This window comes from Zonotrichia leucophrys, chromosome 3, assembly GCF_028769735.1.
Source record: "Zonotrichia leucophrys gambelii isolate GWCS_2022_RI chromosome 3, RI_Zleu_2.0, whole genome shotgun sequence".
Classification (NCBI taxonomy): Eukaryota; Metazoa; Chordata; class Aves; order Passeriformes; family Passerellidae; genus Zonotrichia; species Zonotrichia leucophrys.
The window spans coordinates 54,306,518-54,320,852 of record NC_088172.1 but is presented as its reverse complement, the minus strand read 5'-3'; the positions used below and the strand labels follow the sequence as shown (position 1 = coordinate 54,320,852).

Sequence of the window (14,335 nt, the reverse complement as noted above, 5' to 3'; positions counted from 1 at the left end):
GTTGTCTGGTTCAATGATATACATATCTCAATAGATAAAGAGTGTCCATTTGTTCACCGTTTACATCATATGAGCAAAGCAGGATCTGCCTGGGTTGTTCCCAGGGCTGCTGGGAACTCCCTGCCTCCCCCGTCTCTGACACGCAGTTGATTATCTTGTTAACATGTGCTGGGACTGCCTGTGGAGTTCTTTTATCGATGCCTCAGACCTCTGGTGGAGCTGGGACTGCCCGGGGCGGGTTCCAGTAGCTATCAATCAATGATCTCATCTGTACAGAAACTAGCTGGGGAGTTCCCGGGACTGCCCAGGGAGTTCCTCTGGTGACTCAGCACGCCCAGCATGTGCAGGGGCACAGCCCTTGTCCCCAGCCGCATGACAATTACAGCTGCTGTGCTAATTGGGAGCGCACGTGCATGTACCCACCCGGAGCATGGAGGCAGGAGTGTTGGGAAGACCAGGAGTTTTGCAGTGGCCAGTTGATGCTTGATGATTTCCTGGTGTGTCCTGCTCTGCTGACTAATAGGCTGTGTTCTTTGGTAGGCACAAATGCCTTTTTTTTTTTCCATGCCAGGCTGCCATATTTACAAGCTACTACAAAGTGCTTTTCCTGCCATGGAAAATTAAAACCACCTTGCTCACTGCTACCAGAACTAAGCTTCAGCAAAGCTTTCTTTACTGGAGTGATTTACCTGCTGCTACAGGTGTTGTTTGAGCCTTCTGTTTCTTCGAGAAGAAAGAGCAGCCTATTGTTGAACTTGTCGTGCTTACTGACTGAAAAAGATATTAATTGCTGATGGAGAATATCTAAATCTCATGGGTTTGGAACCTGGTTTATTATCTGGTAGTTGTCATAAAGTGGCTTCCCCTAATATGTAAGGAGATGTAAATTTAAACTTCCATATAGTTAATCTCTTTTTTTTTTTGCAAATGAAACGTAAAGTAGTGAGTAAGCCAGAAGTACAATAAACAGATATGTCTGAAAGGTTAGTTTGGAAATTCAAGAAACAGTTAAAGTTTGTTACAGTAAGAAAGAGTGGGACAGGTTTGAGCTGTGTCTGTTCATGGGCAAATAAGGAAAGATATGGTTCTGTGCTGATTTTTTTTTCAGACCACTCTCTCCAAAGACAGTCTCCAGGTAGCAGATGAGGTTGTTGTGCTGCTTCTGCTCTTTGATCTGTCCTACAGGCATGCTGAGAAGCCAAGTGTACACCACGTTGACATTGCAGTGCATCAAACTTACTCATATGGAGCAAAACAAGAGGAAAAATTAAAAATACGTATTTACCCCTAGTGTTGTTCAAAATCAATATTTGCTGTATGAAATATGATGTAAGAGCAGTGAAGTTGGGCATGGTATAATGGACAAGATCTCCAAAGGTATTAGACACCTTGGTAACTAGTTTTTTGGCAGAAGTAGATCAGCTGGTCAGAATTATGGTATCTAACTATTAAAGACACAGTGCACTAAAGAAGGTCTTTAAAAACTCTGATCACTGTGAGCTACATAAGAGGAGAAATATTTAGATTTACACTATTAGTACATACATACCGAAGTATGGCTGCATTTGAAAGGAATGAAATGTGTGCATTGGAAATGGCTGTTTCTATAAGAGTGAGTGTAGGTGTGTGGAAAATAACCTTGATACAAGCCTGGAGAACTGCCTAGGGGTCAGGACACCTGAGTTCACCCCTGGAGTGCCTTGCTGCCTTGGCCAGCTCACTTCTCCCTGCCTTGCTTTCACCACCAACAGTCAGGAAACAAATCCTTCATTTCCTCTGAGATTGATTCATAAGAAAGACAATGAAAGCAGGGAAGTGTTATCATCTGTGGTTGGAATGCCACACACCTAGTGAACGCTTAACCCCCGCTTGTACTTTTAATTTAAATGCAGTTAGTTTATATCAGGGGTTTTCCCATGGTTTCTTTAGAGATGTGAGATAATGAGATTTTTTTTTCTCCCAAAATGCAACTCTTTAGAACAGTGGCTTCCTTGGAGTGCTGTGTAAAGAACAGTCTTGTTTGTAAGGACAGTATAACATGTTAGATCACCTTTCATTGAACCACATGCTTTATAATTATGTTCAAAATTATGTCCTGTCTTTTCTTCAAGTGGAGCTTGAATAGCAGCATCCTTTGCTGTGGTCTAAATTGCAGAAAATCCTTATCTTAGTAATAACTTTATTTATGAATATACTTTACCTGTCATAAGTTATGCTTCAGCTGCTGCAGCAGTGTGCAAAGGAAGAAGAGTTTAAGCAAAAGCTGAAGATGAGCCTGATCAGAGATTTGAGCTGTTTTCCGCAATATGAGTTTGCAACTGACTTATTTGTGTATTGTTGGATGAATGACAAAGTGGGATAAAGCCCTCAGTGTCTCCTTCCCTTACCTTCCCTGGAGAGAAGGAGAATTGCCCAACTTAGATGCATATCATGTAAAGCCTGTCTTTCTGGACTGATGTGTGGAATCATTCATTACTATTTTCACAGTGCTCAGGAAACAAACCTTTAAAACCTTTTATTTCCTAAGCTACAGTAGGACAGCAGTGAGGTGGCTGTGTCTCAGAAGATTGTAGTGACTTTTCCATTTGCATTTCCAGATCTGTCCCCATGTTGCTGAGATACATTTGTAATGGCCTTATCTAAATTCAGGAGTTTAGAAGGCCCTTATTCATTAAAAAGGGAAGAAATTAAAAGCAAAATCAGTTACTCTTTAATTAGTCAAAATTGCTTCCCTGTAGTGGTATTCAAACTGTATTTCTAAACATGAAAAATTTGGTGCAAGGCAGAAGTTTCTGGGGTTTTGAGCAAACCATTTTTTAAATAAAGTTTTGTACTTAATAAAATGCAGTTTCTTTTTGGGGGTATCTAATTTACAAACTGCTTGGGGCTTTCCAGCCATGGGAAACCCTATCCTAAAGCTCATTTTAGCACAGACAGCTGTAGAACAAGTCTTACCTTCTTAGCTAGCTGTCCCAAACATTGTCTAGAGGGCTGCTTTTCCTGTCTTAACTGCAAGGGCTCTACTGCAGAGAGTGTACCAATCATACTAAAATGTGTAAAATGATCCTTTATGCCAAAATAATGACATAACCTTCTGAGCAGTGTATAATCCTAATAGGATTAAGCTTTACTAAAGAAAAACATAAAATATATAACTTAATAAAATGATAATCTATTCTGAATAAACTGTATTATACATGTTTGCTGAATGGATTATATAAATTTAATGAAATTACACTGTCTTATAAGCAGGATACAATAAGTAGTAATGGCAGCTTTTCTATAGACAGTGTAAGAGAGCAAGGAAGAAGATGGGGATTATTAGAAAATGAGTTTAGTCAAAACAATTAAAAAGATAAAGATAAAAATAGAATAATAATTTCTTAAGTACTGCAACAATAAGCTTCATGCTTCTTTGAGTGTATTAGCCAAGATCAAAGTAAGATATATGAACATCTAAGAAAAAAACTGACATGATGTTGGAGAGGAATGACACAGCTGATATAGTTGCAAAGGATTTGAGAAAATGTAGTACTTTCTCAGCATCTGTTCAAATTCTTATTCCTATTTCTTTAGTACATTGTCCATTCCATCTCTTCATTGGATATGTGCAGTGGATTGCAGGCTGCTAGCACTTCTGAGCCAGATGGCATACACTCTGTCATGCAGAGATCATGTTAGAAATGTCATCTATGCAACTCAGCTGAGATAGAGTAGCACTTAAAAATGAATTCCTCAGTTGTCCACTATGGATTTTTTTTCCTGGTGGTATTGCACCCATGTAAAAAGAGTAAAGATGCTTCTGTTGCTGTCGAAGACTATAACATTTCCAAATTTTTTTGCTAGTGTACCGAATTTCGGTTTAATTTGCTGTAAGGAATATTTGTCCTTACAGAAGTACTTAAAGTATTATAAAAACTGCTTTAAAACTATGTTAGCACAAATACATTATTTCAAATTTTACAAGACAGTCAAGAATCATGTTAAAACTGAATGGTCTAAGTTAACCTTTCCAGTAAGAGTAACAGAGTAAGGGATTTTCCTGGGTTAAGAGGAGGGAAGATGAAAAGACAAAGGAAGAGCCTGTTGAGCTGCTTTTTTGTCTGTCCAGATTAAAACACATCTTGTATTCCAACAGACATAATTTAAAAGGCATCTCTTGTCAAGGAAACACAAGATCTTGTTATCTTACACAGCTTGGTCCCCGTTCCACACCTTCATAATAGGTGCTTAATCACTAGGAGTTGAACAGTGTAGTACCTATAAAAACTAGACCCAAGAGTCAAACAATTTTTTCTTCTATGCATATTCATGTCTTAGTTGATTTTATTCTTTTGTATATCTATATAATCTCAGTGGTTTAAAAACCCATCTTTGGTTATATTTGGACAATGCTGGTGGGCTTCAAAGAAAGAGATCACAGGAGGTTATGTAGAATGTAAAGGATTACATTTAAAGGAGTCCCTGGACTTACAGAATGCAGTAAGGGATTAGGCATGTTTTATAAGCTGATTCATATTTTATGACCAAACATGAAAATGAAGGTAAATTTCCTACTAAGGACTAGTCTTCATTTGCAACATGCTGGGTACAAGAGCCGTCCCCTCCCAGAAGGCTGCAAAGGGAGACATGAGTCATTAGCTTGGATGAGGACAGTGCTGGACATTTATAAGGCTGTCCCTTTATCCAGTTACTGAGGTTCTAATGTCTCTTCTGATAGAAATGTCATGTTTTACTAGTTTAGTTTTTAGTTCTAATATGTGTAAATAAAAGAGAAAGGAGGGATAGGAGAAATACTTTAAGGTTCCTAACCAGTAAACAACTCAAAGTAAAATAGATGGCATTTGTGTTAACTATTCCTTTGGCTTATTCTGTTTTCGTTGCCTTGTCTGTTACTTTTCTTCTGTATATGACGTATTTGTTTTCTGAGACTACTAGCTTTTGATGGGCCAGGGGCTCATCCTTTTCTGTATTGAAGTGACCTATGATGTTGAAACCTGTTTAAGAAACAAAGCAACCTAAAACAACCATGGCACTTGCAGCTGGTATGGAAAAAAGTTGCGATATAAGCTTGCCTGTTGGCCTCAGCTTACTGTCAATGAATCTTCTGGGGTGATGCTTCTTTTTTACTTCTGACCTTTGAAATGCGAGTACTTTTCCCTATTCCTTGCACAGAAATAATGATTCTGAGTAGCACACTGTACTTTTTCATGGTTCTTGCACCCTAATTAATTGTAAATTTTGTGGTTAGATGTATTAGATCTATTTACAGTGTATAGTTAAATACTAACTTTAGTATTTAAATGCTCTTGGTTCTTGCGTTTTTCTCCTTTGTCTCTCTTTAATTTCTCTGTAGACACAAAGATCTGCCTTTTTCTTATCTGAAGTCTATGGCATCTCTTATACAAAGACTTCATGTTGTAATGTTGTCCAGCTTCTGCTTTCTGTCATAACTGATAAAGATACAGCGACAAGAGAAGTGAGAAGAATAAAGCAGTGTGCCTGTGGGTAGTGGTGGAATGACAATGGGCAACAACAATCAGTAGTTCCATACAATCAAGAACAGTAACATTTATTAAGCAGCTACAACCCATGACTTCATTTGAAGCATTTTCTATTAAAAATATCTTGTTATTCTCCATCTCTCATCCTGGACTTCCTCTGTATGTTGCAAGTACAGATAACCGAGCTGTTGTTAAGGATGCAGGCTGTCCATAGGTGCCTGCCCAAATACTCAACACCACCTGAAACAGTCATCTTAATTGCTGAAGCATAGTACATTTGTTACAGCAAGTGATGGTGTCTAGAGGCTGGAGAAATTAAAGCTAAGGTGACGGTGAGCAGTATTAGATACTCCAAGGTTATAAATAATTTTCTTTTGTTTGAAGAGAAAAATCAGACCATGTTCTTTATTTGACAGATTGTAAAACCTGAAATACAAGAAAAACTACAACTTTGAGCAATTTGATTTTGCATGCTGGTAGAGCTGAACTTCCATCTTCTTGTGGAAATACAACATGTGTCTCAAGCCTGAGTGGTTTGATGGGTCAGGTTATGCCTGTTCCCCCACTGTGAGCTGGATGGCCTGTCCCAAGGGGGGTGCCGGATGCCCTGAGGCTGGGACTGCCCCTGTGCCATTGGCTGCCTGGCTCCTGGCTGGGGATGGGATGTGCCCTGACTGCCCCGTGTCAGTCCCTGCCCCCATGGATCAGTAGGGCTTCCCTGACACCCTTCTGTGAATTAGTCATCTTATCGTATGGGTTATGTTTGGTTACTTAGTGCTTTTTTGTTACTTCTTGCGGATTTTGTGACTGTCGCTCCCATGTTTTATTCTGGCAGTGCTGTCTTTCTGTCAGCCTAGAGTGAAGCCTTATTTCATGGAAGGTCATGAGGTAAGTGGTGTTAATCTCTAAAATGATAAGTGTTTTTAAGGACAGTGGTTTTTCATAATCACAGGTAGGCAGAGGAATAATTACCCTTGAATGGTATTAGTGCTTGCAGAGACTTTTCCAGTTCTGCCCAGAGCTCAAAGGAGTGCTTCTGATTATGAGAGTGAACTTGAAAGAGAATGAAATTCCAGATTCAGTGAATTTAATGAGGGATTTTCTGCCTTGTTAAGACTAGTAACAGAATTTTCATAATCTCAAGAGATCTTGTCCACACTATGGAACTTCATGGCATGGGGGAGAAGGGGGTCTCCATGCCCTGGATATAGATTTATGAGGAAATAGGTTTTCTGTTTGACTCTTAAGAAGTCAAATTAGGGGTAGTATGAGGAGGTCATTAGCTGCAGTCCTTGTGAAAAAACTGTCTTACTGAAGCAAGTTTTTATTTTCTTTTAGTAGTTAGACACATACAATTAGTTTATTCCATGTAGTTCAACACATCTCACTGTTTGAGAAGGTTTCTGTGCTGCTTGGTTTCATCTTATGTTTATAGCTGTTTTTCACCTGCAGCGACTTATCAAGTGTTTTCTCTGCTCTGAGTTTTGTTTACTGACATCCTTTACATGGCCATTGTTATTACTTGTCATTACATTATCACAGTTTAAAGGTACTGTAGTATCAACTCCAGTAGCAGTGGCCCCTTTAGGCTTCTAGGAGAAAAAGGATCAGCAGTATTTTATACCTGTTCAGTTATTTTCTTGGGATTGCATACTCTGCTCATAAGTTTCTGATTCTATCTATACTATTTATCTATACTGTTACATGGTACAGGGAAGCTCTGTCTGTTTTCTGTCAAATTTGTCATTTTCTAAATCACTGTTTTCCTTCAAGCTCTTGTTAGAGGCAAAAGTGGAAAGTATTTCCTCTGAAATACTGTTCTTGCTTACATTTCCAAGGGGAAAAAAGTCAGCTGTGTTAAACAGCTTGAGGATGTTTCATGTGTAGATTTACCACTTGCAAATTTTCAAAATAATAAAAATAAATTTTCATAATAATTTTTTCTTTTGAAATCTGAGGTAACACCAGGGCACCTTGGAGAACGTTGTTTAGAGGGAGTTTCTGTTTCCTTGCTGTGCTTTTTTCATATTTGTTAGACAGCATTCATACTGAGGAGCATGGGCTTTAAAACTTTATTTCATACCAAAAAACACCAGTAGCTGCACGCTGTGCTTTTCCTATGCCAGACCCACAAAGGATGTAAATCATCACTGATTCTGTTTAATTAATGTTGCTGAGACTTGTGCAGCTCTGGAGGTCCTAACTCTAATCCCAGGTGTTGATAGGTGTCAGAAGAGTTTTCTTGTGCAGTCTAGAAAGCAAAGGAAGTAGAATGAATGGAGTGCATGTATGTACATTATTTGTATGACTAAGCTGTAACTGTTCCTCCTTGAACATTGTACAAGTTTTTCATTTGCTCTGAATGTTCTCAATGAGGATGTAATTTTCTCTTTCCTATATGGATTTTTATTTGTTAATGTTTTTGTAGAGTAGTCTGCTTCATACCTACCCTCTGAAATCTTTGGGTATTTCCCTTCAGGGGTTGTCACTCCTAATTGGGATTTCATTCCCAATGATATCATTACATTTTCTCTGGAAGCTCTGTGTTCATAAGAGGATAATAGGGAGGGAAGTTGCTCTGTTTGTGATTGATTAGTGGATGTACAATCTCAATTCCCTTGGAAAGTGGGTGTGTGATTGTTTGAGTCTGTGTTTCTTTGGAGAGGGACCATTTCAGGGAATTGTAGTTAGAGCTGCAAACAATCCATTAGTCACTCTTCCAAACTCTGCCAGCATAATGCTGTTCCCTGCAGTACATTATTGAGTGTTTTGTCCAATATTGGTTTGAGTGACTCAAGCCATGAGGCTTCCACCACTTCCTCTGAGAAACTATTTCATGGTCTGACGGAGCTGTTAGGAAATATTTCCTGGTACTCAGCCTAAACTTTTTAACACCCAGATTGATCTCATTACTGTTAGCTATACTTTTTTCCCATCTCCGTCTTGTTTGGCATTCACACTCTTGAGTGAATAGTAGATGGTATAATATCTCCTCATAAGTCAAGCAAATGCATAATTAGTTCTTCTATTTCAGCTCTCCAAATAGGCCATCTGTTTGGTGGAAAACAGGGCTGAGTATGGGAAGATTTTTTTTCTACTAAGTACTTGTTTCAAACAAATAATATGAAAAAGTGCATTAGGAGTTCTTAGTAGCTCCAAGAAGCCCCAACTTACATTTAAAAGGCTTTTCAAAAATTATGTGGAAGATTGTAACTTTTCCAAGCAGTCATTTGAAAAAGTAATATCTCTTTCTAGTGCAATATACAGCTCTAGCACTAGTAGTCTGTCACATCACACAGCTTCAGGGAATGTTTTGTAATGTTGCTTCATCTATTTATCAAGCGAATTCTGTGTAGCTACAGCCTGGAGAGGAGAAAGCAACGGCCACAGAATTGCAAGCAGATCCAGGGGCCATTTGAGTGTTTGTCATTCTCAGTTTTACAGCCAGAATTTACACGTGTTTGGGTCCTATAAAGATTGTTGAGGAAGGAAGTGTACTTTAATCCATCCAATCATTACAAATCTCTGGATTTCTTCCTGGTAGCCAACATCTGTTTGGTATTTCTCTCTGTCCATCCTTCCTGCCTGCATGTCTTGCCTTACTGTAGTGTAAATGCTGCAAAGATCTATGCAAATAATAAATTGTATTTTGCAGCATTTGGGTATATGCTATTCTTATTTCTTATGAGTAATCTTCTGCTTGGTCAGTGGAACACTTAGTTTACAGTAAGACTTCTAAACTCCATGCTTGCTTTAAAATACATGAAGTATGAATTCTAAGCATACATGTGTTTATGTTTTTGACTAATCACTGTCTAATTTGGGAACCAAGCCCATGTTTGGTTAATTTCTTACCTGAGATTACCTGATGTGTGTGGGTTTGTGACCTGGGCTTCCAGTTTGGGGAGTAAACAAGCTGCATGCACTTCCTCTGAACTGTACTAGAAAGGATGTGCAAGTCCTCAGGCAAGAGCATTCCTGAGCTAACTTATTACAGTTTTACTAAGCCAATTAAGGGAGAAAAACTCAGTGATCACATTAAGATTGAGTCAAGTTTTACCAAATCAGTGGGTTCAGATGATTAAACTAATGATTTAATATCACAGGTAATCTTATATTGCACACAAATACGTAAATGCAAAAAAGGAAAATTTGAAAAAAAAAAAATTACAGACTGCCATCAGGAAAAGTAAGTGAATAACTCGTGCAGCTTTCTCGTTCTATCATCACTACCTGAGATGAAGTAGAGATAGATTTGCTGACACCTGGGCCATGTGCTGTGTCTGTCAGGAAGTCTCAGGCACTTCCTTTGCCTTTAGATGGAGTGTCTGAGACAGGCAGAATCTCCAAGAGAGACCTCCTGTCACAAGGGAAGGAAACACTCCTTTCTGTTTCTTTCTCTTCTCACAGGGAGCATTCCTCACTTTTCTGCCTCAGAGGCAATTGCTTTGGGGATGAGCTGTATGGAGTGATACAGGAAGGGGTGGCTGCAGTTCAGTTCCCAGCAGGTGACACATATCTGAGCTGAGGGTGGAAAGCCACCTCTGGAATGGTCCTTCCACTCACATGGATTCCCCCTATAGATGCACCACTTTGAAGCACACATGGCTTTTATGTGAATAAACTCTATCCATATTTAAGAGACTGATGTATTCCCACTCCCCATGTCAGTTCTGTGGCAATACTCCTCATGCATGCCTGTGTCTGACCTGCCCTCTGCCGAAGGGCTGGTCATCTCTGTTCAAGAGAGGAAGAAATGGGAGAAGGAGCACAGAAAGATTAAGATGTGTTCAAGAGTGTGTTTCCCTTCTGTGCAGGTTATCCAGGCTGTCTTTTTTGGGATTTGCGTCTTGACTGACCTGTCCAGTCTTCTCACTAGAGGGAATGACAGTCAAGAGCAAGAGAGGCAACTGAAAAAACTCATTTCCCTCCGTGACTGGGTGATGGCTGTTCTAGCTTTCCCTGTGGGAGTGGTAAGTACAGTGTTAATCTGTGCATGTCTTTGCTAGCTGGGTGAACAGTGTTACTTACTGAATGTTGTCTTCTTGAAAAGTTTTCCCATCACTATATGAAAGACTACGCAGAAAGGTGAAAATGGGAGAGATGATTTTACTACTCTCCTATTTTTCACAGGTGTAAGGGAACAAAATATACAGTGTGTTGCTGAAATAATTTTTGTTTTGTTATAAAAAAGCCATGCTACAATAGGAGCTTGATTGTACAAGTAATTTTATATGTGTATTGTACCAGCAGCATCTTGAGATTCAATTTGGACTTTTTCTGCTCCACATGTCATCATCAGGAGAAGTGAAAGTGCTGACTGTGGCATGTTTTACACCATAATGACCTGAGGGAATCTGGGCTGTAAGACATTTTCACATGGGCAAGAAGAGAACCAAATTCCAGGTTGCTCTTTGTTAATTCCACAAGGGATTCGGAGCTGGCAGAATAATGGAGGTAGAAAAAAGGGGTTTTGTTAGTAATGTTAAAAAGGACACAGAAGGTATGTGAAAATGTGGGATTGACATGTCTTTTAAAATAAGAAAAATATTCTTTGGATCAGATCTTGCTCTGCGGGGGCATTGCACATCACTTTCAATGGCAAGAGGTGTTCATTGTCTTTACATAGCTAATAAAGCTGCTAAAATCCAAAATTTTATGAGTTTTTACATGGAAGTGTCATTTATGTCCATCTAGTCCCAAGCTTAGGCTGCAATGCAAAAATTTGTGAACATTCTGTTTAAGTTATTGCTTTTATTGTAATTCAGGATCAATCTTTAATTCTCTTTTTCTTATTTCATTGTACAGTAGCTCAAAATAAATTCACTAGAAGCAGATTTTTTTTCATGGACTATTAGAAAGCTGTATGAGGTCTTTAAAGCTGTACTTTCACAACAGCTGATCACTTTCTGTCAGTTAACAGCAGCTAACATATCAATCTATCACTTATAATTTCATATATTCAGTGATGCTTCATTAGAATTTCATTTCACCATTTATGTGGAATTTCACAATACATGGAGAATGCTTTTGCAGAGTTACAAAAGGCAAAACATATGTGAAACACTGCAGGTACTTCTTTAATAAAAACCCAGCTGGTAGCCTTCCTTTATCATACTTGCTGGGCTGCCTTTTGGGAGCTGCCACAATTCATGTTGGGGTAGCAGACTGCAGTTTTCCAGCAATGGTAGAGGAGACTGGATCAGGTAATACAGCTAGTAGAAAATTTGTCCACAGACAAGTTTGCAAATATGCATTTTATGGGTGCAGAGATTTATGTTGCGTTTGTGTTTTTAAGGGAGATGGGGAGTTAGAAGTAGTTGTGATTGTGATTGTGAGTAGCAACAGATGCTTTTCCTGTGTTGATAGTAGAAGTGAAAAAGGAGACCAACTTCCCACTATTTGTCCGTGTTTAACTATTTTAAGTGCCTTTTTCACTCTAAAAGTGCACTCCTTCACATGCATCAAAGCACACCCTCCTTGGGTCTCTCACACCTGTCAGGATTCAGGAATTCTTTCCTGCCACTGTTTTAGCTCATACTGTTGTCTGTGCTCCTCCACTCCTGCAATGCTCTTGACCTTGAAACTTCTCAAGATCTTGGAGAATTTCAGCTTCACTTTGTCTTGGCAATTCTGAGGCAGGCCATGTTTCTCAGTACACAAAGACTCCCAGTTAGCCACTGCTTGCACTACAGGTGTTGTTGCAACGTTGACAAACTAGCAATTCCCAAGAGATGTGTCACATATCTGGAGATAGCTGCTTTCCCAAGGGTTTCATATTAGAACAACTTGTGTCTTAAACAAACATAGTAAGGAATTTCTATGCTCATTGCACAGATATGCTCCATTTCCAAGTGTTACCTTTGTGTGCCGAGGGGGAACAATTGTTTACCACTTTACCTCTTACTAAGAAATCCTAAAAAGGTTGTTTTCATTGCCATTTCTTCTACTGGCTACTGAGAGACAAACAGCAGCACCTCCTGACTTTACGTTGGTCTCAGCTCCTTCCTGAAACCTGATCCTCACCAGCAGCAGATCTCACCACACTGCAGCTGCCCCTTGCCAGAGCCTGGCCAGTGCCTGAGAGATTGCTAGGCACTGCAGGCTCTGCTTTGGTGGAATTACAGATAGAAAGAGTGCAGGGCGCAAAAGTAGCAAACATCTAAGGCTGATGTTGTCATCCAAAGAGCTATTTATGTAGAAGAAAATAGTGAAGTTTTGCTATGATGGAAGTTCTCATTAGAAGGAAGGTATTAAACACCAGAGTGTCTGCAGAAAAAAAAGTTAAAAGTTCCCTTGTTTCTCATATTCTTTTAACAGCTTCCTCACTACAGAAAAAAAAAAAAGGAAAAAAGAAAAAGAAAATGATTGTAAATGCAAACTTTCTTTCCTTGAGACTCACCCACCTAGCTCTCCATGGAGCTTCTCAGTGGTTTCCAGTAGGGACACAAGGGAACCTTCACACATAAAAACTGGGCAGATGTGAATAAAATCTTTGTTGGGTTTCTAATGTAACATTAGTGATCATGCTTAAGTATTTGTCAGTTACCTTAACATCTAAATTATTTTTATTGCTCAGTGTTTTGCACAAGACATGTTTAGGCAATAATGCAAATACTAGGGGAGCATTTAAAGCCTAATAACCGCAGCTTTTCAAGAGCAATTCACCACTTTTTTTTTCTATATTTCCTGCTGACTGGAGCCCTTGAGATGACTTGTTCTGAAAAACAGATGAGAAAAGGGGTATCCACTCACAAGTTAAACAGTGATGTGAGAAAAAAAAATGTAACCAAGTTCTTCATTTTTAAGACTTCCTGAGAAACTAAGCATACAAACCATCTGGGAAATCTGACCACCAGCTTCTTCCCACCTTCCAAAGGAGGGAAAGAACAGCCCAAGGGTAAATAATCTCCTTTTGTAGCTTCACAACAAAGTAAATCTTGCAAACAAATCAAAGCCTGAAAAATCTGTGCAGCAAATCACATCTCTCCAGTGTTGTGATATGCATTGTGTATCTCCAGGGACTGATAAAATTGAATTGCCAACCTATATTTCACAGGAGAGTTAAGAAATAAACATAAACCTCTTCTAAGGACGTAATGGCTACTATTTACCTGTTGTTGCTTTTTGTAACATGACTCTTCAGAGAATCAAATCAGAAGTCAGCAGATTAATTTTCTGTGCAGTAAAGCCTTACACCACAAAAAGTCTATGGGCAACACTTCATAGCCCTTTTATAGTTCATTATAAACCTGCAATACTATTCAAATGCCTAAGAGACTAGGAGGTATCCACTGAAGAAAATTGCTTGCATAGGCATTTTAGAAGTTCATTACCAATTTTTATCTGTAATTACTTGGACTTGCTATCTTTTATCTGTGTAAAGGAGATATATATTGAGAGTAATTTACACTGCTAGAGTGATGTGAGACATGCTTAAAAGTCAGACATTACACCAGTGGTTTAGCTTATCCCTACTTTTTTTTCTATTTGTTTGACATAAATAATTAAGTTGCCATGTTTCTATGCTTAATTAGTGTTTTGGTTTTATCAATATGTTTCTTGTAATTTGTACTGAACAAAAGGAAGAAGAGATAAATCAGGCATTTCTGGTTGTTTAAGACTGTGTTTATTAAAGATAGGAAGAATAAAAATTGATCTTGTTACATATCAAAAGAGAGATTGCTGCCTAGAAAATCACAAACTCTACCACAGACATTTTATATCATGTAGCATCAACAGCTATGTTTGAATCAGAGTCTAAACTGACCAGAATTACCTCATTTTTTCTGTTATACTTTTATGGGCTTAAAAACCTGTGATACAAAGGA

General features: G+C 38.7%; 1 protein-coding gene across 1 annotated transcript in view; it reads left to right on the top strand.

Annotated features, from left to right (window-relative positions):
- The window catches only part of AIG1 (androgen induced 1), a 120,043-nt gene that overhangs the window by 23,003 nt on the left and 82,705 nt on the right, over positions 1–14,335 (top strand). The window contains exon 2 of the mRNA XM_064708276.1: positions 10,322–10,477. Coding sequence (XP_064564346.1) covers positions 10,322–10,477 — 156 coding nt within the window. The remainder of the gene's footprint in view (positions 1–10,321; positions 10,478–14,335) is intronic.